The following is a 27760-nucleotide window of genomic DNA, read 5'->3' on the forward strand; positions in this document are numbered from 1 at the left end:
TTGGGTGGCATATATTGCATTGATAATAGGTCTAAAGTATGCTACAGGTTTTGGAAGCTGGAGCTGTTCCTCCATTACAGGTTATTCCATCTGCCATATAAAAAGAAACACAGAATTAGAGGTACAGTCATAAATCTCCTTCACAGTCATTACCAAAGTTTTTTAGCACTTTTAAGGTATCCAGTGATCAATGTAGGTCATACCTATATTACCCATATCTAGAGCTGTCTGCTGTGCAAAGTAAATGTACATGTACATGTACATGCTTGGAAAGAGTGTTTTAGAGTTAGTAGAAACCTTCCTCACTTAAATACCGATTACTTAGTCAGGAAATAATTAACCAGAAATTTTCCAAATCATAGATAAAACACTTTTTGATGTTTTAAGTTAATTACTATGAACTAAACTGAGATAAGACATCTGGACATCTCTAATAATTTCTAAACTGTGTCGTTTGAGGGATGTCCACCCCATGGGCTGTTGGGATTTTGGTCCAGTTTGGAACAAAAGGAGACTTCAGATGCAGTCTCTGTGGGGTGGAGGCACCAAGTTCTGACAGATGCTTGCTTAGACACTTGGGAGAGGCTAGGAGAGCCTTCTGCTTCCACCTTTCTGAGGGTCAAACAAATCCTCAGGCTTGATAGCTTCCACAAGCTTCCACCCAACGCCCACTGCAGCTGATGGATTTCAGTGCTGCCCAGGCTGGGCCCATAGAAGAAGAAAAACAGATTCGACCAAAATAAATTGCTACTAGGTACTACTACTTCTGCTTGCTGCTAGATAGTACCTAATCTCGGCTAGAAATGGGATGAACTGTAATTTCTCAAGTGTTCTCCCTAGGAGTGCGTTACCTTTTCTTAACTCCATCTGCTTCATGACCTGTGGGACAGCACATCGGCCACAGCCCCCCTGTACAAAGGATGTCTCCCTGCTCTTTTCCAGGGACATATATACACTGCAAAGGAATTCCTGCTGTCCCCAGCTTCATGGGCGCTTGTGCTGAATGTAGTCTCACTAGTGTCTCAGGCACTACTCCTGGGCAGTTGAGCAGGTAGCCTTTTTGACAGCCTGTCATGGTGTCAGGTTTGAAGAAAAGGTGTCTTCAACCTTGCCAGTGGAGCAAGATTGAGGAAACTTGTTCTGGATATCTGACTCTTTGCCGTGTCAGCAAAGCTTGCTACAGATCTGGGAGAGTATCGCATATGTATGTTTTTGAGTTAGGAATAAAAAGCTAAGTATTGTTTCTGACCTGTCTTTGCAGCCATCTTCTCCTCTTCCTTTTTCTTCTCTTCCTCCAGAGCTTTCATTTTTGCATCATACTCATCAGCTCGGGTCTTCCACTCATTTCTGTTGTTCAGCAGCCCATCAAGCATAGGCTGAATTTCCTCATGGAAACGGGAAAATTCCTAACCAAAACACACCCGTCAGAGGTGCAGAGGCAGTGCTTGTCCATCATACCCCAGGATGGACCCTGACACCCCGCCTCCCAGGCTGCCTCATGCAGAGAAAGCGTTAACGGCACGAAGTGGAACCATGCTGCAGTGCCCCGGAGAGCGGCAGCTGTTGTCTCCTCTACTGCACCGGGACTCACTCACCTGGGATTTGGACCCCTGTTGAGAAGGGCGGGGTGTGCAAGGTGCGCCTTGCTTACCTTATAGACGAACGTGCACACAAAGTCAATGAAACCCACTTGAAGCTTTGGAAGCTCAGCAGCTTTCCTCCGGTCCATCATGGGCTGCGGGAGGACACAAGTTTACCATGATTTATGAGAGCACTTCATTGAAAAACACACCTCTATTTTCTCCCCAAAACTGCCTTGTTGTGTCAACCTGGCAGTTCTGCCATGTCGTCCATAAAGGCTGTCCACCACAGCCCTCTTCCTCCGCTGCAGAGGAGTGAAGTGAGCTCACTTCCTCTGCCATTTTAGCAGAAACTTTCGACAGCTCTTTCAGCGTCTGTGGATGGGGAGGAGGACAGAGAGTTTTTCCCTTGTGCCTCTCACCCAGATACCTGAGAGAAGGTTTATGTTATAAAGTGCTGAAGAGGTTTTCAATTCTCTAAAACATAACTGGACATAAAATTATATTCTTATGAGGCCTTGTTGCTTACTGTATCATTTGCAATGCCTCTGTGAGTAGAGGGGATGTATGAAAGTCTGCTTAAAGAAAACCCAAACCACACAGGCGGAGGCTACATCAAGGAATGACTCTTAGCTCTTTCAATGCCAAATGTAAGTATTTGTTATTATAGCAGAAAAAATATGCTAAGAAACACTCCTTCTATGCACTTCCATTTACCAGAAATGATTTCTGGACTCTACGAAGTTTGCGTTTGTAGTTTTTCTCTTTATCGGAAACTCTGCTTTCCTCTACGACGTATGTATTGCATTTTCCTTTTTTCTGTAAGGGACCAGCACAAAATCTCCAGGGGTACAGTCACTCCTTGCTGGTTCACAGCCACTGGGACTCATCTAACTATATGGAAAGCTGGACAAGAGGCTCTGTCACAGAGGGTCTTCCCTAGCTGAGTACCCACTTTTCCGATGGATTTTGGCAGGCATGGTGATTTCAGGAAGACTCACAGCGCTCTGAGAGCAGCATTGCTTGTAGTAAGTCTCTGCTGAGACTTGCTGTCTGAACTGAACTGTCTGGCTCTCGCATGATACTTACAATAGGCTGTTGCTGAAGGACGCTTATTTCTAAGTCTCCTTGCTCCCAGAACTCAGCTGCTACCAGGAGAGCTACCTACATTGCCAAGGAGGGAAAAAGAAAAGTTAGCAATGACTTAGGCTTTATAACTTGATGCGCTTCAGGTCTCCACCATGAAGCAAATCTCACTTCTAGCCCCTCTGTTGCTTCATGTCCAACCCCAGCCCCAGCTTTTCTCCGGGAAAGGGCAGCAGTGGCAATGGGATTGCACCCATGTAGTGACAGCTCAACAACCTTATTGCACTGGAGCTCATTAGTCCACTGCTCATCTATTAAGAAATGTTTCCAACGTCTCCCCCTCAAGGATTTGCTTTGGTCACAATTGTGGCTGCCTATTATGATTTTCTCAGTTGTCCTTTCTCCATGCTGAAGAGGAAGGTGGGTTTTATTTCTTTTATCCTCCTTTAAATTTTAATGTTTCTAACTTAACAATTGCTTAAGGAAGGAACTCCTAAAGGAAATCAAACAACTGAGCAAGCAGCAGGTATTGCTGTAAAAAAACCAACCCATATGTTACATGCAAAAAACCTCACTGTAACCCAAGAAGCTAAATACTAGGGTTTATTCTTTTTTGGTAAACATGTATTTTCTACAGAATTCAGAACTACAAGCTTAAAGATTAATTTATCCATCAAAACCATAGTTATTCCAAAGTCCTTTTGGTAGTTTGGGTAGGAGACTTGGATTCAGCTTCTAGGCAGCTTAGGAAATTGCATTACTTCGAAGTATAAGCTAGAGAAATCTAACAGTCTATCAAGCACCTGACCTTACTCTGGACTTCCCAAGGCTTTGTAATTGCTGACAAATCACAGGCAGTCATCATCATGGCCCTAAAAACAGGAAATAGATTAGTTTCTTCTCTACCGCCTGCATCCTAGCTCTTGCAGGCTCAGGATGCTCATACCCCAACACTGTGTCAGGTATGCCCCGGTGCCTGCTGCAGTGATAGATAAAGAAAGACGGGTTGCTCCAACAGCCTTGGCTTTGACTGGGACACTCACCAAGGATTGCTCTCTTGATTAAAATGGGTTTATGCTGGGGAACGGTTTGCTTCTGGCACTAGGATGTTTGCTGCTTTAGTCTTTGCTAGGCTGAACCTCTTGACTTTGGAGTAGTATCTTTGGCTCCCTCATGGAGCTATAGCAGTGCAGACTGCAGTGAGGTTGTGGGTGCACTTCATCGCCAGTGCAAAGCGTCCTGCAAAGCTTCTGTCCGGTCACAACAGCAGCATTGGGCAACTCAGATTGGGTGCCACTGGGAGGAACAACTAATGGATTGGATTCCTGTAGATCTGCCATGGCAGCCTGCCCCTGCTTGTGGCCTACAGGGTGGTCTGGTAGGGGTCTATGGCCAGAAGGGATCCTGCGTCTCGTTAGGAGTATATGACCGGAAGGACACTCCAAAACCAGTCATTTATCTGGATGAAGAACCACTTTAAGTTTTTTCTCTGTTTTTCCCCTGCTTCTCCAGAAGATCAGATTTGACTGGACAGTAATGTATCACGTGCTGATTTTGCACTAAAAGTGCAGCGCAAGGCATGTTCTGGAGCTCTCACCAGCTGACCGCATCACTAACCTTTCCAGAGCCCATTACTCACATGACAACCTCTTTCTTTGTTGTCTCCAGAGACAGATATTCAGTCCAGGCAGTCACGCTATCGTATGTCTTGGACTCGTCAACAATCTTTTGAAACATTGTTCTCTTTCTTTAAGGGGGGAAAAAAAACAGAAAAAGCTCCAAAACAAGGAAACAGATGTATTAAAAACAGATGGCTGATCCTGGTATTGATAACCCTTCCAGAAGGGCTTCCAGTAGTTGCTGTCCTGGTGTTTAGGTCCTCAAGGAAGCCCCCAACAAAACCAAACATCATTACCTGCTTCTCTTAAGTAGGGGAGACTATTGTAAATGACTTTAAAATAAGTATAGTGGTGAGACATCAGCAGGAACTTGAAAGTATGTGCTACTGCAAGTTATGTCAGCTGAGAAATGCTTCCACCTTTGTTGGCAGCACAGGAAGGCTTTTCCCTGAATATTAAGCAAACTGCGGAAACCTGGATGGTTGGAGTATTTGTAAAGCTACCTGGCTTTATATACTTAGTCTGCCCTTGTTAAGCTTATTTATATACCTAAATATATGTAGCAAACTCTGGGGAAGGGTTTATACACAACACACCCATGTTTTGAGTGGTGTGAAATCTGGAAAAATCTGTTTTTCTCTGCTGTTTCAATGCTAGCAGAGAAGACGTTTAGGGCAGATCCACAAAGCGACTTGTATATGTGTTCTGTCTGTGTCATTTTGCCTGGGTCTGATCTCAACCAAGCCTTCGCTTGCAGACCACGGACCAAGGAGGGCAAAGACCGTCTTGTTCCCACCTGGTAAGGAAGTGGGGGTATCTACTCCCATACAGCCACCCTACCTCAGGAGTAAGAGGACTGGGTATTGCACCCTCCCTCATATTTCTCTTTTGTGGACTGTTTACATTTTGCATAACCATTCTTCAGTGCAAAACACAGAAGCAGTCTCTGGTCTCGGCATTGTATTTTGAAAGCACATTTTGAGAGCTCCTTGTTAATTAGGAAGTCATATGTTGTTGACTTCCAGCCTTATGTCCCAGGAAGTCTGTGCATGCTGCTCCAAGATGTTTGGCATTTGGGGCTTTTGGGTATGAAATAGACTATGAACTGGATATTCACCTACAATGGACCAGGTGTTATGTGGGTTGTACTGCTCTCCCAGAGAAGGTAATGTAGCCCTGGCCAGGTCATTTGCCATTTATGAGTATTTTTAGTGCTGAAGTACTAGGTAAAAAAAAAAAAATCAGACATCTCTTTCCATTAGCGGATCGTATAGCACTGCCTTGTTGGAAATAGAGGGTTAAAAAGTCACGTATGTGATCTAATGAGTAAAAGTTCAAGATTCTTTTGAACAATTTGAGTTGTCCCCACCAGCTTTGATGTCAGTATTAAAGGCAGCCTCCCAGAGGCAGTGTCTGTGAAGAGGACTGCTGCAAGGGGGGCTCTCAGAGCAAAGCATCATGTTTTGCCTTTGTAAAGTACCAGCTGCCTTCTGCCCTTCACACATGGTGTACGTGACCGACTTACTTGAAGTAGAGTGCCAGGTCTGTTGCTATAATGGCAATATCCATCAGATGAATCACGTGCTCATGCTGTCTGCGGTTGAGGTTCTGACATATATTCAGTGACTGAAAAGCAAAGGAAAGGGAGCTGCAAAATCCAAGCACTGTGTTGTTGTGAGTTACTGGCCATCTCCCTTTCTCAAATGTGCTCACTTTTTTTTTATTTTAATAGCTTCAGCTTGCTCCCCTAAGGTACAAGGGTTGTGAGCCCCGTTCACCATATGTTGGTGCCTCGTCTCCCCTTTTGTTCACTGAACAGGGTCAGTGTCCTGAAGCTTGTTACACAGCGTGTGCCCAAACCCTGGCCCCTGGCCCCAGTGTGAATTTGCCTGAAATGAAAAGTTAGCTGGGGAAGTGTGTCAGTCTTGGCCCTGTCAGAGGGGTTACAGGAGGACAATCCTGTATTTAACATATTCCTATGGGGATAACGATACAGCTTTTGAAGAAACTAAGTCATGCATTAAGGAAGCTTTTGCATTTTGGTCCTGGGTTAGCATAGAGTACTTGGGGAGTGAGGCAGCTGCAGTTCCTCAGTTATTCAAACCAGAGAAAGGTCTTGTGCTAAGCTCTGTTGTTGCTGAAAAACTTCCCTGAAAGTAAATTATTCATGTCCTTACGTTATAGTTCACTACCAACCTCTTCAGAGAGCAAGAATTTTCCAAATTCCAAGTGATGTCTCTCTAAAATTGAGGATCCATGAAGTTTAGCTAAAGGATTTTGAGATCTGGTTGCGTAAAGGAAAATTAAAGATGTTAGTGCAGCACTTAAAAATAAAAAGAAGTGTCCCATTTTATTTTTAATTTTGTCACACACACAAGTTCAACTAATTTTAAAAGGCTTAAGAGTAATTTTTTTAATAGCTAATGACTTCAGTCTAATAACAGACTTTTGTGACACTGCTTATAACTATTTGGACACTGTATAAAACAGTCTTCCAACTACAAATTTCACCCAAAATGTTGTTTATGACTGGACTGTTATTACTCAGCATAGTAAGCTTGTTTAATTCCTGAATAACTACATGTTGATATCTAGTAATAGGAACAGAAAAACCAGCAGTCCTTGAATACTTTTCTAGCTGAAAAGCAAGACTCTCTTGTATCCAAAACACCAGCCAGCTTCACTTACATTTTTCCAAAGCTCCAGAAAACAGTAAGACTGTTCTGTAGCTGGTAACTACCTACTGAGAGCAGCACCCTCATACTCGTATGTGCTTTGTTTCTGCAGGTGGTGAGAGCAGTGCCGTGTATGGTGCTTTCTCCATAGATACCTTCCAGCAAAAAGTAGGGTTCTTATGTCCAGGATGCTCCTGGTGGCATCCTCAGTCTCCTATGATGCTCAGGCTACTAAATGCCTGTGCAGCACCTGTTCCACACTGTAATGGTAACATAGAGTGTTGCTTTACCAAAGGAGGTTTACTAGGAGGTAAAGAAAGCCTCAGAGAGCACCGCAAAATTTCAGTTTCCCCCACTGGCCAAAGTATAAGCCCAAGTGCTGTAGCAGGCTGAAAAGCAAGGTTATTTGCAAAAGAAAGTTGTTACCCCTGTGTATGAAACAGCTGTACTGGAGTTTTGTGTGATCACAGCCTGATTCCACTCCACACAAGAGCAACAGTAAATGGTTTGAAGTGGCAGAGAAGTGCTTACTTCATTTGGTAAAGGTTGTTGGTTCCCCTGTGGTCAATATCGTGGCACAGAGCAGCAGTTACCATTGCAAGGGCTTCGAGGTCTGTGTAGTAACGCTTCAGCTTGCCAGTCTGGAGGGTGAGAATTTGCATGTCGTCTGTTAGTATCTCTTACAGGAAAAGGTACTGAGCTGTGACTGCCCTGTGCTGGGGATCTCCTCATTGAAACAGTCCAGGAGAACTGAAAATACTTGTGAAGCTAAATGGAATACACAGTACACTTAGGTTAAAATGGGGAAGCAGCTGGAAACGAAATGCTTCAGACTCTGGTAGGCATGTGTGTGGTGCGTATGTGCTCAATGCCCACCTGCGATGTTGGCTACCTGCTGCTGTAGCAGCCTCCTGCCCTAGGGACACCCGGGTCCTCAGAAGGACCCCTCCAGTCACTGGACACAAAGTACTTTGCGAAGGGGCTCTGCACCTTTCTGAGCAATGCGGTCTCCAAGCTGAATCGCCCAAAGGATTGTGCAGGGGTGGTAGGTGTAATTCTGCTGCCAGCTGTGTGGGCCATACCGTCTGCACTGGGTCCTGGTGCTGGTCCATCCCTGGTGTGGAGCAGCAGTCTGACACCTGCTTTTCTTGTTGGGGGATCTGTTGCCCTGAGAGCCTGTGAGAAATGGCACTTGCCACATTCACACTAGCGATAGACTTACACCTGTGCCTGTCCTGCCTGGAAATGGAAAGTGTGAGGTTGTCTCCATTCCAGCCAGCTAACTTCAGTCTGGTTCTTACTGTCAGAAACTGTTGGAGAAAGGGAAGTCCTGTAGCCTCGCTCCCCTACCCTGCAGAAGGATTTAATATGGAGGCTATTCAACTCTATACATATCTGTACCTACGAGAATTAAAGCACTCCATTCATTGGGCAGTATTGTCCACAGTTTTAAGTGTAATGCAAAGACTATCACTTAAGGCAAATGGAGACCTCATTTAGCAGGACCTGTGCTAGGACAAACTCTTATCCTACACCAGGATTCAAAGGAAGCCCTGCATATCTCCAGGACGCCACAGAAGACCTCCTGTAAATAAAGCCGTGCCACAGAATTAACTGGGGTGGTGTTACCTTACCATCAGGAGTGTGAACATGGTCTGGGCGACGTTGAAGCCATGGCGCCAGTTGTGGTAAGTTATCTTCCGGTAGCCTTTGCTGACAGAGTACACAAACCTTACCAGAACCTGCAAATTGGGGAAGAGGATGTTAGTTTGCGTGATGAAGCTGCTGCCTGTTGCTCTTGCGGTAAAGACCATGTGCAGAAGTCATGGATGAGGTTTAGACGAGCTCTACAGAAGTGGACCCAGAAAAGAATCAGAAGCTGTAATATCATCAGGCTTCCCTGACAGTGTTGTTATAGTAAAGCTTAGCGGACAACTAAAGGGGATACTAAAATACAGCTCTTTGCTTTCTAATATCTTTATCTTTTTTTTTTTTTAAAGAAAAATAAAATCACAGAGATACCTGTGGCAGAAACAAGAAACAGCAATGTCCACAGGAAAAGAAATTTCATCCTACTGTTTGTGAATTTATTGAATTTCTCTGTTTCTCTATGTTGTCACTCATAAGGTATGTCCCTGACATGTCTTGTGATTTACTAATACTGATACCTGTCTTCAAAATATATGGCTCCATAGATGTAGAGGTGGGTGGTGTTTATATCACCTAAACAATTACAATAGAGACCATTAAATAACAAACTGTTTTTTCCCTCTGCATTCTACTTCCCCACGTGTACTACCTCTTGTAGTTATATAGGTTTTCTCATTAGAGAGCAAATTAATCATGGATGAGTATTTATTTTTAAAATCTCAACTTCTCAGAGTGGCAGCAAAGAATGTCTGCTTTTCACACCTGTATCAGGGGTTAGTTGTTCCATAGTAGATATTTTGAATACTTTTTGACATTCATGTTATAAGTAAGAAGCACAGAAGTAATTAATTCCCATTCAGAGTGCTTCACTTTCCTCCTACTCCCCAGCCTGCCTTTCCAGGGTGAAAACTCTTCCTGCAGTTACCTCCAGATCCCACTAGATGGAAATAAACCTCACATGATGTGCTGAGAAACCCCTTGGGGAGCAGCAGAGCTGCTGGAACGCCAGTTTCACGAGTCCTACAGGGGCTCGAACTGTGGCAAAAGCCGTAAGCTTGCACACCAGGGGCTATGGGGTCCTTCTTCCCACAGGGTCACACCAATCCTGTCGCCAGCAGTCAGGAAGTTGGTACCAACTGCACCGACTGAAGGCACGTCCGCGTTTGCAGGGGGAAGAAAAGCGGAGGGAGCTTCCAGCATGGGTTTCAGCATATGTTGGCTGAAAGCTATAGGGTACATATTCTAGCAAACGAAACATGCTCGCAAGCATGCACTGCCCCATGTTACACCTGGAAACTGTGCTTTTACACTGCGGCTGTGAGCGGCATTAGACACAGCAAGCGCAAGTAATTTTTTGCATGGTGTAGCTCCCATCGACATAGACCCTATAGCAAACCCACACCTGTAGCAGACAGTGCAGAGCAGAAGAGGCCAGCTTCACGCTCCAAACCTGCATGTAGCGACCAGGGACTTTGAGAGCCCCCTGCCCTCTGCGGGACAAGGGGGCTCAGGACTCACGCCCTTCTCCCTGCAAGCCCTCGTGAGCCCAGACCTCTGGCCCCTCCGTGAGCTGCGCAGGGCATGCACGGGGACCTCAGCCACATGGCAAGTCTGCTGGCCATCCAAGACGGGAGTCCCTGGGTGTGGCCAGCTCCTACCTCCTGTGGGATCTGGAACTTTTTCACCACGCCGAGCTCATAGTACATCTGAATGCCACACTTCACCAACTCTAGTTCGGTGCAGTCAAAGTCGGAGAACCTGAACTCATAGATTTCGAACTTGGTGGGTCCCGGAAGTTCTTCTTTCTGTAAGAAAGGTGGGACGATTTGTTGCTGTGCTACTTATGCCATCCCTAGAAACACCTGGAATGGATTTTGCTTAATAAAAATCTATCAGTCTGATACTGCTGGGAACTTTTCCTTTTAGAATGTAACACATAAATAGACTGAAATGCAGCTTTTCATGATAAAGTGGGGGAGGAGGGAGGGCATTTTTGTTCAAGTGCAAGAAATATTGCTTGTCCTCTGTTAAGCACTTTTCTTGTTGATTTGGTATAGTTTGGAGACTCCAAACTTGACAGGACTTACAGGGGAAGACTTACAGCCCTCCATATTTACTCCAGAGAACAAAATGTGTGACAAGTCAAGGTGGCTGATGCGTTTCCAGATGGACTTTGAACGCCTTGAGATAAAGTGGCAGAGAGCAGGTATTCCCGGGAACCGGGGAAGGCATTCGCTGCCCCCTAATAATAATAACCTCAAACCCACACAGCAGAGGAGGGCAGGGTATGCTTTGCCTTCACCCTTCACCAGGTGCCCTGTCGATGTGTACTGGTGTGCCAACACTTGGAACTCTTCCCTGCATCCACCCAGGCAATATTTGTTTGCCAGGGCTGTCCGTTCCAGTAGTACATTGCTCTTACCAGGATGCTTGCCAGCTCCTCTTCCTCACACTCACTTGGCTCCTTTCCCAGCTTTTCTCGTGTTGGCTGCAAAGAGCATGGACGTGTTAAACTGATGACTGAACCCCACTGGACTTCGCACTGTGCAGCTTTGGGTCAACCTAGGGCAGCTCTCATATGCAAATTTTGTTTTCTTCCTGGACCCTACTTCTATTTCTGGTCTTTCAACCTATTCTTCCTGGCAAACAAGTTCTCCCTCTCCTTGATTTTGGTTCATGTTTCCCCACTTGCAAATGTCCCCTTAGAGCCAGCTGGGTCCCAGCTGGGTCCTCTAACTCCACATCCTCTGCCCTAAGGAAGTTTTGGGGAATAAATCAGCTCCTTTTCCGCCCCTACAGCCCTGCCCTGAGTAGCACCTCTGTGCGCCTACCTCCAGGACTGGCTTTGCTGAGGAAATTAGAAGGGACACAGTGTGGCAGTGTGCCGAGGTGGAAGGCAGACCACAGAGTCAAAACAAAGACTTGTTCTGCCGCTGTGCAGTAACAGGGTGCTGCCTCCACACCGTGGTGGCTGGAAGCATTTCAGTGGGATGTGAGACCTGTGTCTGTGCCTTAAGTCACGGGCTGGGCCAGTACACTTGGGGGTGTGCTGCATATTGCGAGGCATTACCAGAATTTCTTGGATTTCGTCCTTGTCACATTTCACATGGTAGAGCACCATATCCTGAGCAATGTCCTTCCGGTTCTCCAGCTTGTTCATCTTATCATACGTGTCTGTGTTGAGTACAGACCATCCCAGGAACTGTGTCAAGGACTTGGTGAGGGGAAAAGAAGGAAACGGTGAAATAGCCAAAAAATCTGTTCCTCAAAGACATAGAAATATAACTCTGTATGATATATTTTTAGAGAAACACAAGCTCCACTTTGGCCACAAGTTTAGCAATGAGCAACTGTGTGTTTGCCCCCAGCCGCTACTTGCTCTTCAGCAGAGCAGCTCCCCAGCTGTTGAATCTGCCTAGGCCTCCAGAGCATCCATGCTGTGAAGGTTTGAGGACCCTCTGTCCAGTTCAGTATATGGAAAGCTATTTCTTTGTTGTTGCAAGTGTCTCCATGCCTGTGGAAAGGCTGGTGTCACAACGGTGAGAGCAGGTCAGGAACCCTCGTATCAAGGAAGAGCAAGGTGGTCTCATCACCTTTCACATGTTTACTCACACCCTGTGTTTGCTCTCAACTTGTTTGCTGTCCAGTGGCCAATTCAAACTGTTGGGTTTTTTTTTCCACAGACTTTTTGTTTGATAAGAAAAGTCTATTTCAGGAAACGTTCTGATTGATAACAGATGCCAAGAGCTGAATGCCTATATTGGATCGAAACTAGCATAGGAGCATTTCTAAGCAGCAGGGTCTTTACTAACAGCTGCTGTTGGTAGATTCAATAGCTGGCCACCCTTTGTATCTTAGCTACACAGAAAATTTCTGTGCAATTTCTCAAGAGTTGCCCAGCCAGTGTGAGACAGCTGTCATGTATGTGAACACAGGTCAGAATGGTCGTGTTAGTACATGGTAGCTGCTCATGGCTACGTGTCCAATCCAAGAATGCTGAAACAAAATGATGCGAACACAGATGGGTTTCCAACACCGAAAAACCCCAGTATTTCATATAGCTGCTTTCAAAACTTTCAAGCTGATGCATAACACCTTTATAAGCAACAAAGAAACTTACTTAGCTGCAAAAGAACGGGGGATGCTTTGCAGGTGTACAATGAGCAATAGTGACCTCTCTCAACCATACGAACTAATTCTAGCTGCAGCAAGGAACTATACCTCCATGAGGGTCTCGTCCTGTTCGTCAAATGGTTTCCCATCTTTTCTGTTATAAAATGTGACAACGCCAACAATTTCTTCCTTTTTATTGACTATTGGCATGGAGAGAACATTTTTGATAGTCCATCCTGATTCATCTAGAGGACCTTCCTTGAAGCAATAGCAAGCAGAAAGACACCATGTACTTAATGTGTTTTCTCAATAGATCAGCACTCCCATTTTACATTAAGACTGCAGGCTAAAGAAATATTTATATGCCTAATATTGACCCTAAATTACATTTCTGCAAACAAAGTAGAATCCTTGATAGGACTGGAAGTTTTCACGGTACCTGAAAGTTAAACATCTCATCTGCAGCAGCATTCATAATGTTGCAAATCTAGGGGATCACACAAAAGAAGAAGTTTTACAATCCAGGCAATAGGAATTTTAAATACCAAAGCAAAAAACTGAATTGATGAGAAAGCAGCATTAGTATGACTTCACCTCAGAAAGCTTTGATGAAGCCTAACTTAAGTACTTACAAATCCACTTTCAGCCACATAAGTTGGCAGTCCAGTAACTAGTGCCCAGTGATCCGGGGTAGGATTTCTGAATTAAAGAAAAATGCATAAGGGAAATTAAGGATATATGTTTACTGAAGAATGATCATGGAGCTGAAATGTATCCAGCTGATTGCACAATCCACGTTTACGTGTTTCGCCCTCAGTAACTAAACAATCCTGTTACTTTCAAAGGACCTATGTGTACAAGCAAAAATTTGTCACCTAAGTACTTTTCCTTCAAGGATCCAATACAGAATAACTCATAAAATATCATAGTCTGCAGAGACTTAAGAAAAAGTCAGTCCTGGGAGTGGGGGCCATGTTTCAGACCTTCAGCACGGAGAAAGATAAAAGAAAGTTCCTGTCTAAGAGTGTCTGCCAGCCTGAACTTTTGAACACCGCTGTACCTAAGCAATGGGGGCCTTTCTTGCAGCACTTACACCAATGCAAAGCGGTGTGACCAGAACTGGGTGAAACTCCTGTTATGTCAGATTTGCCTGAGGTGCCCAAGGTGCCGCTGAAGAATTCCGTGGCAAGAAGAGAGGGTGGTTTTCAGAAAGAGGGAGTCTCAGTGTGGTGTCAAGAGAGGAGGAAAAGCCAGAGGTAGCCTTGTGATGGGGTCAGAGACCAGAGGGTAAGAGAGAAGAAAGGAAGCTGGAAGACAGGCAGGGGAGCAGAAGTGACCATGAGAGGTCAGGAGGGTAGCAGAGGGGTGAGGGGCAAGGCTGGGACAGCGGGTGCCTCAACACAAGGGCAACCTGGATGGGCTCACCCGCTGACACAGGGAAGGAACCGAGGAGGAGTGATGCCTCAACCTGGCAAGGACAGTGGCAAAACTGCAGGCAGTCAAGGCAGTTAACTTCTGCATCTAAAAAGAATCACTGGTTGCAGTGACTTTTGGAGCCTGACTTGCAGGCCAGGATCTCAATGCCCTGGAGGAAATCTTGTCCCGCAGAAATGTGAGTCGAAGCACCAACTTACATTCTGGCTCTCTTACTCAGTCTTGTATTGGTCCTTTGTATATCTCCTCATGAATGTCTTTAAATCATGGGGAACCTTGGTTTTAGCTACATTCTGTGTCAGTACCTAGCATACAGAAAACTAGGCACTTACGGGATGACTTTTATGTCTTCTTTTCCATGTAATATATAATCAATGACCTTGTAGAAGACTATTTCCTACAAATAATAAGAAGAGAGGTGTTAAAATTAGTGTGAGGTAATCCATCCAGACAGGAGAGAGTTTAAGAAATCTGGTTCTGACGTACCCTGCCATCTGGGGTGCGAGGTCCTGAGTAGGGGGGAACTTCTCCCAGCAGGACTGGCCACAGGTCAAAAAATTCCTGGTTTTAAAATGAAAGAAGTATTTTTAGAGTAGAAAAATGTGTTCTGCCTTGAGCCTCAAAGTAACCACTGCTCTACCATACTGGTTTTGGTACTGTGTAAATAAGGCATGAAATAATAAGACTAGTTCAATACTAGGCAGTAGAATGGTATATCTAAATCAGGAAGTGTCAGGTGCATTATATGGTTTTTTATATATATATATTATTATTACATATATATAGTCTTATACTGCCTTTACATAGGATGTTGCTTCATTCAGTGAACAGCATGGGCTGTACTTACAGAACAAATGACTATGTCAGTATTTTTTATGTTCTTCATTTTCCAGAGTGTGACCATAGGGCTGATCTACTACTTGCTAGCTTGCCAAAGTGAAATTTTTTTTTGTTTTTCTTAGGCTACATTATAATGCTGATCAAAGTATCTTTAGCACACTAATGATCTTTTAGTACACTTCTTCACAAGACAGCATGCTATAAAGGCTCTGGCAAAGTGGTAGAGATCAAAGTCCATGGTAGCCTCAGTCAGCCTGACCATGGAATAAAGCAGGGCTCCTATGACAAAGATGCTGTGTAACCCCCACATAAGATTGCCAAAGGTGTAAACAGTCAGACCAAATCAGAGCTGCAGAAGTAACTTAGCTTCTGTCAGCTTATTTTCATGAAGCCAAATTTCACCTAAAAGCCTGGATAACGTGCACATGGATGAGTCCTTGAGGAAGATGGCTGCTTTGTTGCAGGAAGTTTCCACAGGTATCTCACTATACTTCTGATATCCACAGACTTTGTGAGGCTGTGCTTATGTTGCTGGCTTTGACCAGGATTGCCCTGGTCAGATACGTTTGCCCTTCCTTTGTCTTCCCAGCCTGTGGCTCCTTCGACAGTCCCATTCCAGTTGATAAGCTCTTCCCTTTCCCTTTCTTTTCTTTATCCCAGGCTCTCCATTTACACAATGGAATAAAAAAATGCCAACCAAAGCAGGAATAATGACTCAAAGCTAGCTTGCACTTTGGCTGGCCCAGTAAAACTTAGCTCAGCGTGTCATCCAACCTCGGTGGATGGCAGCAATGCAGAAAGACGTAGAACACACATGTGAACACTCACCTTCTGCTTCGTCATGTCCAGGAGACCTACTGAGTACCGGTCGCAGTTCAGGTATGCTCTCACTGTGTAAAAAGCCTTGTGGAACTGCCTCTCAATGTCTGTCAGTTCCTCAAAAACCTTATTAGCTGACCACAACAGCACCTGCAGGATAAAATCCAAATGTAAGCATAGCCTTTCCTTGAGAGCTGGACTTCCCAAATGTGTTTGGATAACAAGGAAACAATTGGCTTTTTATACTACACTTCCTGAAAAGTGCAATAGCAACCTATACTGCAAAACGTAAAAGCATTGCTTATTCACGCTGGGAATTACTAGGGAGAGATGCACTCTGAGGAATAGTCAGGTCATCATGGAGTGCTATGTAAAAGTCCAGTCTTACAAATATAGCACAAAAAAGTAGTAGTGCCAGATAAAGAGATAGCCCCGCTTACATTTTATACCCACAAGTAAAATCTTGCACCCAAAAACAGTTAGCACCAGAAGTATTGCAAATTCCGGAGGCTGGAGTTGGAAATACCGAATAAACACTTTCTTCAAAGCCTTTGTGCAGCTGCTTTGTGTGCATATCAGCCTATGATCCTTTTCCTCATCCCGTGCCCTGCAGATGTACCCTTAAGAAAGCTGTTGCTATTAGGCTTTTTCATTTGTAAAAATGGAGGTTTTTCAGCGAATTAGGCAAGTATTTCTGGTGGCACAAAGAGAGTCTTTGGGGGCCTAACTGAGAACTTAATTTTCTCTGAAATGGTAAGGAAGCCATCTATGCAATTGCCTAGCTTAGCTAGTGCAAGTGTGCCTGTACCTGAGTGTGTGTGCTTTGCTTTCCGAGCCCAGGAGACATGAGGAGCAGTGCTTCAGAAGCACCAAGAGCAGCTACCTGAAGCTGACTGGGCATGTGCTTTGAACAAGAAATACTGTTATATGGTCACAATCAGGAAAAGTGTGTCTCACCTCTTCACTGGGCACTAGTAGATATTTTTGACAATTCTGAGCTGCATCAGTCTCTGTTTCTAATCCATAAATTGGGACAACTCTGCCACTCCTATGAAGTCTGAGGTGTTCAGTGTCACTGGCCTCTGAGCATCCCTCAGACAGGATAGTGGTGTTGTCATACAAACCATTAGAGGAAAACGAGCAATGGTTTATTTTGGCATTTTACAGCATGCAATAAGTAATGCTGAAAGCCACAAGTCCAGTGAGGAGGACTGAAAGGAACACCTGAAAAATGGCCAATTCATGGCATGATGTAAAGAAGTTGGGCAAAATGTGTTATATGGTCTTCTAATAAGACTCTTACACAGTATCTGAGCACAAGCAGACTGAACTATCTTTGCACAAGCCATTTTACTTACAGTATCCCCCAGTCTTTGCAGTTAGGGGAAATCTAAATCTAAAATCCTAGAGCCCCCGTAGGAATGTAATTTGCTCACTCTGTACTTCAGTACTTTTAAGTCTAACACAATGAACCATATTAACTCTTGCACAGACCTTTAGATCTAGATGGCCAAAGGTCTGCCAACTGAACTATTGGTAGAACTAGCATCCTGTTCTCGCTCTCCTCCCTTTCTGTGGGATGCGCTGGCGCAGCAGTGATATATGAACACAGGACTCCTGGGTTCAGCCCCAGATCAGAGCACCCTGTGGGAGACATGCGGTCTTCCACCTCTTGGGTTTCCACTTTGTCTTCTAGCCCCTTCCTTACCCCTCCCCCCCCAGTCCTACTGCTAAGCCTTCGACAGGAATAAACCTTCACTAGTTCTACTTTAGTTGAATTACTCAGCATTGCTAGGTGGCTGTATCACCTGACCATTGTTCATGTTTCTGATTACTGAAAAAAGTAGATGAAGCACATGAGATAATGAATTAGTAAGTATAAGTGCTGTCCCAAAGCTTCTAAAATAAACTTTCATTCTGCATCCATTTTGCTGAAACAGGTGCTTATCCCCCACGGGAAACCCCACTGGAGATGAGAGCATGGCTGCCATGAAGCATAGACGTGATTGCATGTCTTCTGCAATGACAATCAGTTGTCTGCTGCAGAAAGTGATTGCATGGGTTCACATCCATCTCAGTAAATTCAAGAGTCCTTTCATAACCCAAGTCACGCTGAAGTGGTTAAATGCCACAAGAGTGTTTCATAACCTGAATGCAACAAAACATCTGGAGCTCAGTCCTGCTGAAGCTGGTGCCACTGCATCAGCTCCTGCAGTAGCCAACAGTAGCAGGAAGAGAGACTAATGAAGGACTCTGGGGAAGATGCAAAGATCCAAAAGCAGATGAGGGCACCTTTTTATTTCTGCTCTTCAGACACAAATCTCTGAAACAGATCAGCTACACCTTTGAAATCAGAAGAATGCACTCATTTGATTTTGAGATACAGCCCAATCTGCATTTTCACTCTTACCTGGCCTCTTCGAGTCTCACAATTGTGAAGATAACTCAAGTGATAAATTTTCAAGTTCAAGGAGGCAAAATTCAGGTACTTCAGAAAAAGCTGAAAAGACAAACAATGAGATTGAGTGGAATGCAGTAGCAGCCTCGTGTATACTGGATTTCATAACACACCTTTAGCAACGTCATGGTAATTCCCCTGGATAAATGCTTTGCTTTGCACTGGTGTGAGATGAGGCTTATCCCACTGTAACTTCCCTGAAAGATTTCTGAGATAAGCATCCTCACAATAAGCCTCTTCTGTTAGAGGGTGAATCCCCTGTAGGGAAATTCGCACCAGTGGAGCTTCACTAAAGCATTCATCCCTAGTGTAGAAGAGTCTGTGTTACATGGCAAAAATGACAACTGCTTGATAGAAACTGAGCTACTGACCACTTACTGTTTCATCAGAGCTGGTGAAGTATGGGCCGTTCAGCTTATTGAGAGCCAAAATGACAGCAACTAAATCTTTGCCATTCAGGATGGGTGTTGCAAGGATGCTTTTCGTAGTGTAGTCGGTGAGCTCATCAACAAATGGACTGAACTGGGCACACTGTTCAATAGAGAATTTACAAATTAAGCATTTTCCACAATGTCTGTAGTCTTAAAACCAAGTCAAAGCACAGCCTCTCGAAGTAAGCTGCCTAAAGAAAGTTTTGCTTAAAAAATTATTGAGGAAGAGAAATGAATTAGCAGAAAATTGGACAACGTACAGGTGATAAAGCTAGTATTGAGAGAACTGGCTGTGGTTTCTGACTGCAACATGTGTACTTTTTCACTTTTTGCAAAGATCTTGCAAATCACAAGCTTTAACGTGTCAAACTCTGTCAGAACAAGGAGGCTCTCCACTGGTCATTCTCAGATCACTGACATCCTTTATAGTACCTCCTCCATCCTTTCCTCTGACTTCTCATTAGCACTGCGAAGTGAGTACAGCCAGTAACCACACAGCACTGTGTAGCCACAGTTTATAAACCAGTGCTGTCTGGTACAGTTCCTGGGAAGTTCATTCACCCTCATTTTTCTTCTGCTTTTGCCCGGACCCTGAAGTTCCTGTCAGCTTGCAGCCTTCATGAAGCTATCTACCCCTGGTTTCTCTTGAAACTGTTCTCCCAGGCATTCCCTGCCATGTTGCTGGGCCTTTGTGATGGTGGCTGGTAGATGGTAGGGAAGGTATCCCAATGGAGGATGCAGCTGGCACCAGCGGTGTGTGGTTCCTGGCACCATCCCCCTGCCTCTGAGAGCAACCCACCCGCTTCTGCCCCAGGAAGATTTTCGCAGCAGCCGCAATGTGCAGATAGCACCACTACGGATTGGGCTGCCAAGGAGTCGCCCATGAGGCAATCACCATTCAAACCACTGGAAGAGTGCTAGGTCAGGCTGTAGGGGCAGCACAAAGGGAACTCGTCCAGTTGTTCCTTATGTGAATGTCACTGTCCCCCTCATCCCAAAAGAAAACAAAGAAGAGAAAGGGTAATTCGGGGAAGGGAGATGGCCCATCACCTTGCCTGCACAGGGCCTTATTGACACCATCATCACCTGCCAATAGTGAGTGAGCGCAGGGATGGTCTTGCTAGCCGGAGAACTTCTCCCTGCTCAGCTGAACAACTTGTCAGCTACAAGTCCTTCTAGCTGGGTTAGAAAAAGCCCCACAGCTCTGATCATATTAAGAAGTCTGCACCAGAAAGAATAATCATTCCCTAATGCACCTTCTCCCCATACCTCCTCCATTGCTGGCCTTCCCTGCCAACTGGGGTAGACGAAGCATTTAGTCTCTGGGTCTCCTTCAAAGGAATTGCCTTATGGTAACGCCTGAAAGCACTAGAGTTGGAGTGCAGCACTTGGCTCATAACACTGAAATTCTTCCATATTCTTGGAGAAATGTCTGAAGCCAGAGAGCTTTAAAAAGTTTAAATCACATTCTGATGCTTCCTCCCCATCGCCCTCCCAGATGGTTGCAAACCTAAATCAATGTCTCGGTATGTTCTGTGGAGGATAAGGAAGTTTTTCCTGAAGCATTTGGATATGCTCGTACTGAGCAACAAATGGATGGATAAACAGATGGTCTTTTTGCAACAAGCAAACAATAGACAGAGTAATCCCAAATGCCATATTTGGGTCACATGGATTTTAGTTTTATACCTATGATTAGAACAAGCGGATTGTTATTGCCGCCATTCAGGTTTACATGATTCAGCCCAGTAGTATGGGCAGTAAATATTGTCAGGGAGGCATAAAAATAAAACATTAAAATTCCTTGGATCCCTCCTGGTATTGCAGTCTGCAGTGTTTGCTGAAAGAGTTTTTTTGGTCAAAGTTTGTCTCTTGATGCTTCTGATGAAGATCACCCGTACACAGGTTGCAGTTAATACCCCTGCTCTGAGGTCCGCTCCCTCTGGTTAATAAAAATGCCTCTAAATGCCCTTGGCCCAAGCTTCATCAGACAGCAAACATTTTCAAATGTCATTTGTGGTGGAAAACCCTTTCTGGACTCACTGTAAAGGATTTCTCTCTCTTTGCCAGTTACTCATGGAATATAAATGTGTGTGGAAAATTTCACATGCATTCAGTGCATTTCTGACTGCACCTCACTCTCTCTTCTCTGCTGGACTAGATGTGATTATATTTTTTTTAATTAGACAGGCAAGGTGTGACAGTGCACTTGTTTACAGGCATTAACACCTACTGTAATTAATGTGCTTAGCTTCACCTCACTCCATAAACGAAATTGGAAGCAACTTACAGACTTGCTACTGGTGCTTTGGTTTCCACTACACACCGCAAGAGGTTTGACCAAGCCCTGAGATGCCCTGCTGCCTCTTGACCCCTTTGTACTAGTAAGCATGTGAGCCTTTCTTCTACCGAGTGAATGTATAAATGGCCAACCTACCTCACTGACATCCTTGATGTTCATGGTTTTCTTGGTTTGCGCAACGTAGCCCACAATGCCTAGGTCCAACGGATAGACAATCTCGCACTCTGGGGAGACCAGGCATTCCTCCAGGGTGCTTCCCTCTTGGATGTTGAAAAGCCTTGTTGCCAGTTCAGGCGTGCCATTTCTCTGCCTGTACATGAAAAGACTACAGCGGTCAGCGTGAATAAGGGACCTGATTCTTCTCAAGGTCTTGAAAACAACTTTCTCCATGTTGATGCTTTCTTGCATGTCTTGAATCAACTCAAAAAGGATTTCACACTCATTGCTATCCCCGGACTCTGTTCTTAGCTTCTTCTCAAAGTACTGCTTGGCGAAAGCAGGGTTGCCATCAAGAAACTTCTCCACGTCGTCTTCACTAATGCTCATTGTGAATGCCCTGGGTCTTGTGGTAGGTAGTAGTCCAAAGATGTGGTCTATGCAAACAGCACTCTAATTTCTGATGTAGTTCCTAAATTTTTGTAATAGAAGATGTTGCTTCTGGAATGACCAAGGGTGAGGTAACACTGCAAAGAGAGCTTGTCATCAGGAAGAGGTAATCCTTTATAGTGCCGAAGGTGAGTCTGTGGGAGGACAGATCTTCTCAACCAAACAGATTAGATGACCTCTACAAGAGCTTTGGGTCAACTTTCTTCTTCTTAATCTAAACGCAAACAAAAACTGAGTACTCACAATATCTGAAAACACTCTCCTTTCTCTTCATAAGCAGAATGCTTACTGAAACAATTATATTGAGGCAGCAGCAACAGGGAAGAACTGCATCTCCTAACATTGAAATAAGCTCTTTAAAGTCTAATTAAATATATACTGCTTGGGCCTAATCCTTGGCTAACAAGGTGAGCATCTTATTATTTCTGCTCTCCCAGCTCCTTGCAGTAGTAGGAAGTGCATCCTTCACAAAAGAGCACAGTGGTCAGAACAAAAATAGTGAGGTAATGCTGCTCTTTCAGGGCTCCCACTAATGTTGCATGGTTCTTTATCTGCTGCTGTAAGGGTTGTTCTCACACAAAAGCACCTATCCTGAATGCTTTAGTTCAGGATTTAAACTGAATTTGCAAGGTCTGTTGCCTTTTCTTTTTGCTAGTAAGAACCAGGACAGGAAAACACGCCTCTTAGTGGCATCCCTTTAGGAAGGAATCTGGAGAGCTTCAGGTTGGGGTGGCTGGGTGGAAACATTCTGAAGAATCATGGGAAGCCCTGCAGACAAAAAAAAAAAAAAATCAAAACACCAAGGAAGGTAGAAAAATTTCCCTCATCATTATCAGTGAAGAAAGGGTGGGAATTATGGCTGTGAGGGATAGAAGTTGTTTCACACCAATGAAGCCACCATGCTGTACAAACAGCAGGTGAGGGTCAGCGTTATGCTGGGAGGCAAAAAGCCATGGAGGCCACTACTCTTCAGGGGAATTAAACAATGCACAAGGTTTTCTTCAGTGGGGAACAGGGTTAAGTCCCATCCACCGCATTGCTGGAAGATAACCAAGGCTCACCTGCTCAAGGAGTAAAGGTCTAGGCTGCCCGTCTCTGTGAGCGTTGGCACTACTGCCAGGAGTGGTGCAAACCAGCCCAAATGTGAATGTGGATGTTTGGGAGGAGGGTGACAAGAGAAGGAGCTGTGGTGACAGTGTTAGGAATGCTTATGCAGGTGGGTCTGGAGCTCAGGAGGGGGACCAGTGGGGAGGGTCTTGGCTCCCATCAGCAGGGAGGACAGAACAGATAGCTGCTGATCCATCCTTGTCCACCCCTGAAACAGGAGGTGACCACCCGCACACAAAGACATGGAAGTATAGGGGAAGGGAGTTAAGAGAGAAAACCTGTCAGAAGATTGCAGGTAAAACAGTGGAAACTGAGACAAAGCTCTACAAATTTCTTATTTACAATTCCACTTTCTCCTATTCCCTCTTTCAGTTCCCTGTATCACTGGAGATGCAGTAGGAAAGTTGTTGGGTCAACTGGTTGAATGTCTTCGACGCTTTTATGGTAGCACAGCAGAGACTTGCTCTTGTAATTCTCGTAGTCAGGATATTGAAATAGAATTATTGTTCAAACAGACTTGGAGGAGGTGATGTGTGCCAGGGGTGCATACACTGCCTCCAGCATCTATGTTCTATCGGAAAGACAAGGACCTGTTCAGCACTAGCATGGTGGGCCTCCAGAATGCGGGTGGATGAAGTCTTTTTGTGAGCAATAAGCAGGACTGTCCCAAGCACAGGACTTGGTGGCAGTGGGGAATTTTAATTGCCTGACATCTGTAGGGATGGCAATGCTTCAGGTTGCACGCTGTTCAGCAAGGTCTTGCACCCGTTTTCTGGGTACAAAGGGTGGCAGAAAGAGCAAGAGGAAATTTTCTTTGTTTTTGACTGGAGGCATGGGAAAGAACTAGCTGAGACGTGGGAGACAGTTTAGGTGAGTGAGACCATGAAATGAGTAAATGGTAAATGGTAAAAACAGGCCACTTTGTAAATTATGTGCTCTTGTTAATCTTAAGCAAGAGGAAAACAGACGTAAAGTGTGTAAGTATGGTGAAATTATTGAAGTTGAGTATAAAAATACCATGAACGAATGAAAATGGAAAGTCAGAAAGGTCAAGATACAAAATGAGATTAAATTAGGAGGGAATGCAGGGCAATGACCATTTTCTGTTATCATACTGGGAAAAATAGGAATATCAAGGAAAGTATTGAAGGACTGGAGTGCTTAGAGGGTTGTGTGAAGTAACCTCTAAGCTGGTAATGGCTTTTTCTGACAATTAACGGAGATCTTCTGAGCTTCTGAAATACTGGGAAAAGGTAGATGTAATGATTTTTTCAGCAAAACAGGAAAAAGGAAGAACTGGAGAATTCCACAACAGACCGCTTTAAATCTAGCTTCTGAGAAAACACAGGAACAAACATGTTTCTGTAAATAACTAGAGGAGATAAGTAACAACCAATTTGGTTTTGTCAAGAGCAAACTGTGTCATAATTTCCTCTATGCCAGAGTTACAAGTCTGCGGGCAGAAGGAAAGTAATGACTGTCACAGCTCTTGACTGATGAGGAAATGACACACAAGATATTCTGTCTCTTAAGGTGTGGGCTTAGATGAAATAGTTAAAAGGTAGTGGCAAATCTATTTGGAAGATGAAGAGTCATTGTTAGTAGCTCACTATTGAAATGTAACAAATTCTTGACTAGGATTCTCTACGGAGGCTGTCTTAGATGTAGAGCATCTCAGTATTTCCACTGATGGGTGGGAAAATGCATATTAAGCCAGCGTATGAGCCACGGTCACGTGTCTGTAAATGTGTCTGAGCATCATCTTAAAACTAGATTGCAGGCAGGTGTGTAGAGGAGAAGAGGACTAGAACTCACCAAGGGTGTGTGGAAAGCCCTACTTATGTGGAGAACAGTCACCTGGTGAATTCATGGGGATGAGTCACTATCTGGGCTTATCACAGGCTGAACATGTGTCAACACTACCAGGCAGAAGGAGGTGTACATCCATTAGGATGAACCTTCTGTTGTATAACAGATTATGCCAAGTTGTACTAAACAGAGCTGTCACCTGGAAGACAGTGGGAAAATGTGACCTCTGAGGAAAAACTGAGGTTTGTCATGTCTCTTGAGTCATCTCTTTTCTAAACGAGTCCGTCCCCAATTGTGTAAAAGGCTACTGCTAAGACAAAGAGAACAGTCTGTTCTCCGTAGTCACGTAGGACAGGAGATTTCAGATCTGTGCTGAAAGGGCTTCCACAACAGTGAGAAGAGATGGCTCTCACCTTATCTTAGGTAAGTAACAGAGACACCACCCTTTTTCCCATGAGCACCTCTTGTCAGAAGTGATGCACATGTAATGACATCAGCCTGCTGGAAGTGGTATGGACAAACAATTTCTTATAGCTGGCGGGAAAACCATTTTTCTGTGGGTCCGGCCTCCCACAGTCCATGGCCTCTCAGGCCAGTTATATGTGAGGAAACCATTGCTTGGACACTGGGGAAAATCTTAATGTGCAGCAGTGTAAACTTGCCAGATGAGAGTAATTTTATTGATGATTAATGCATGATGAAAGCTGGAGGCATCCTTCTGCTTTCCACGGCCTCCACCCCAGTGTCAACCTGGGCCCGACCAGGGTGCTGTAAAGTACAAGCCTTGTTTCGTACCACAATGGTGGGGAGGAAAAAGGACTGGGTAAAGTAAAATGAATTTAAAAACTTGCCAGGGGACTAAAGCATTTTGGATTGTGGTATCCCAAAGGAAGGAGGTTTCCTATCACCTGGACTTTGAAGAAGGTCTGAAGTGAAGTGTAGCCCCTCTTACGGTTTAGCATACCATAGGACACATTTCCTTGTGCCAGGCCAGATCTTTGGAAGGAGAGAAGTCTTCTGGGAGCTCATAGCCACTTCCCTGAACTATGTCAATCTCCAGGAATCAGGCTGTGTATGAAACGAGTATCACAGCACAGAGCTATGCAGTCAGAGGATGTACTCAGGACGCCCTATGTCTTAACAGAAGGTCCTTTGGGCTTGGTAACATACGGTGTTTTCCAGGCTGTATGGCTTCACTCTTTTTGTATAAGCTGACATAAGCAGGTTTGGTGGCTGTGTTCAGGGTATGCAAACCGTTGTACATGCTTTTGGGTTGTGATTTGGGAGCTGAAAAACTGCAAATGGGTGAACTATTCATATTGAATCGAAGTTGGCACTCTTTTGGATCCACACCTCCCAGATATTCGCACTTTGTTTGATATGAAACGTTCTGTTCATTTCAAGATAAATGTTTTTGTTTTGAAACATTTGTAAGAAAAACAAGCAGTGTCCAACAGTGACACTCCAGGGTCAAAATATGAAAGATCCAAGCTCAGTTCCCTCCTCTGCATGCAGGATTTGAAATTTAACAAGATTTTCCCTTAACAAGGGGAAAGAATAAAGGTCCTAGAATACTGAAGTTTATAGCTGCAGAAGCGGAGAAACTGAGGCAATATTGGTTAAGCCAAGCTAGGGCTGTATACCTGCAGTGCAATTGAAACCACGTAGGAATGGCGGGTGGAAATCTAGATCACCTGTGGAAAGGGAGACAGTGCCAGAGCAAACCCCTTGGAGCAGGGTGGTGGCTGACGTTCCCAGAATTTAAAGCGTGGTGCAAAGGCTGCAGGTGTTCCCTAGGCCTTCAGGGAAACTTAGGTGGCACCATGAAAGCCATTGCTGGCATACCAATAATAACTAAGGTGGATACAATCTAAGCTTGCAACAGGATAATGCTGTTTGATTGGACTTAGGCAGACAATGGAGGATTTTGGAGGAGGATGAGGCTGCTATTTTAGGAAACTTGCACTAGATTGTCACACAGCATAATAATATCTGAGCACGTGTGGTTGCACACATTGTTTTTTAATAGCTTTAAAACTGAATTGCAGAGTTGGCATAAGACCTCTGCCTTGTTGGGCATTGGCGGATGTCCTTTAAGCAGTGTTTCAAATGGAAACCTCAAATGCTTAAGCTGCCCTGAAGGCTTGGCTAGTGGCTGGGAAAATAAGTTGGAGTCTCTGGGAAGAAAATTCCTCCCCTCCCAACAACCCATATCATAGTCTCTCCCCAGTCCTAGGATGGACACTACAAAGAAGTCCAATTGTGAAGTACAATCATCTAGCTGACGTGGTGCAAAACGCACTGCCCAAGAGAAGCAGTACTGTTAGAACTATTTATGGGACTGTGTCCGAAGCAGATGGTGCAAAGCAGAAAGGGTGATGGCAAGCGTTGGGGATGTTTAAGTCTGAGGATGCTTTTGCCCCTCCTTTATGGGAACAATGTTATCCTCCTAACCAAGAGGCTGTGGGGAGCAGAGCTGCAAGTGACTAATTTGATTAGACATTATCCTTATAGGATGCTGTATTGACAGCTACACTCAAACCTTTCTGGTCCACTCATCTGTTGGCATAACAAGATTGCAGTTTATCTGATTTACCAAGTAATATTCTCATGCCACCTGCTTGTATCCAAGAATAAGCTTTCCTGCCTGGAGCCATGGGAGCCCAGCGAGGATCAGAGCCGTGTCCCTCACCGCTCCTGGGCCAGGGTCTTCTTCTGCCCCTGAAGTCCACGCCACTCCTCCAGCCGCACACAGATTGTCTCTTACCGCAGGGAGGGCTAGCGTGCAAAACCTCAGGGCTCTTGCTCAGCATCCTCCCCTGGCCTTTCCTTCCCCTCCGCGGCTGGCCGGTACCTTTGGATGGCACCACAGCACGACCCTGCCACCTGGGCTCTCCCCCCCGCGCCAGGCACTGCCGGGGCCCCATTCCCGCCTGTGGCCCCAGCTAGCCGAGCCACCAGCGGGTGGGAAACTGCCGCAGCTGGCCTGCGGGCACCCGTGGGCAAGGCAGATGGAGCTGGACGAGGGGTGGAGGGCAGTCGGGCAAATCTGGGGACGGTACAAAATTGGGGGAGCAGAGGGCAGGGCTGCCCTTCAGAGGAACCACAGGGGCTGGAGGAACATCCTACAGCTCAGCCTGGACAAGCGCCGGGTCCTGCCCCTGGCTGGCAGGAGCCCGGCAGAGGTGCGGGATGGCAGTAACGGGGACGTGTGTCAGCGGGGGCGTGTGC

General features: G+C 45.0%; 1 protein-coding gene across 1 annotated transcript; it reads right to left on the bottom strand.

The window, feature by feature from the left end:
- On the bottom strand, positions 1 to 21553 carry PDE6B (phosphodiesterase 6B). Its single transcript, XM_075138444.1, has 22 exons — positions 21143 to 21553; positions 18653 to 18805; positions 18227 to 18316; positions 15826 to 15966; positions 14644 to 14718; positions 14490 to 14554; positions 13356 to 13422; positions 13163 to 13210; positions 12832 to 12981; positions 11681 to 11824; positions 11033 to 11098; positions 10269 to 10415; positions 8595 to 8702; positions 7492 to 7601; positions 6482 to 6569; positions 5811 to 5911; positions 4306 to 4413; positions 3475 to 3538; positions 2670 to 2744; positions 1652 to 1735; positions 1250 to 1406; positions 1 to 90 (listed from the first exon to the last, which is right to left on the bottom strand). Exons 1-22 carry the CDS (start codon positions 21551 to 21553, stop codon positions 32 to 34), a joined length of 2511 nt encoding a protein of 836 aa, XP_074994545.1. The 3' UTR covers positions 1 to 31.
- Positions 21554 to 27760: the final 6207 nt, after the last annotated feature.

The sequence above is a fragment of the Calonectris borealis genome, chromosome Z, assembly GCF_964195595.1.
Source record: "Calonectris borealis chromosome Z, bCalBor7.hap1.2, whole genome shotgun sequence".
Classification (NCBI taxonomy): domain Eukaryota; kingdom Metazoa; phylum Chordata; class Aves; order Procellariiformes; family Procellariidae; genus Calonectris; species Calonectris borealis.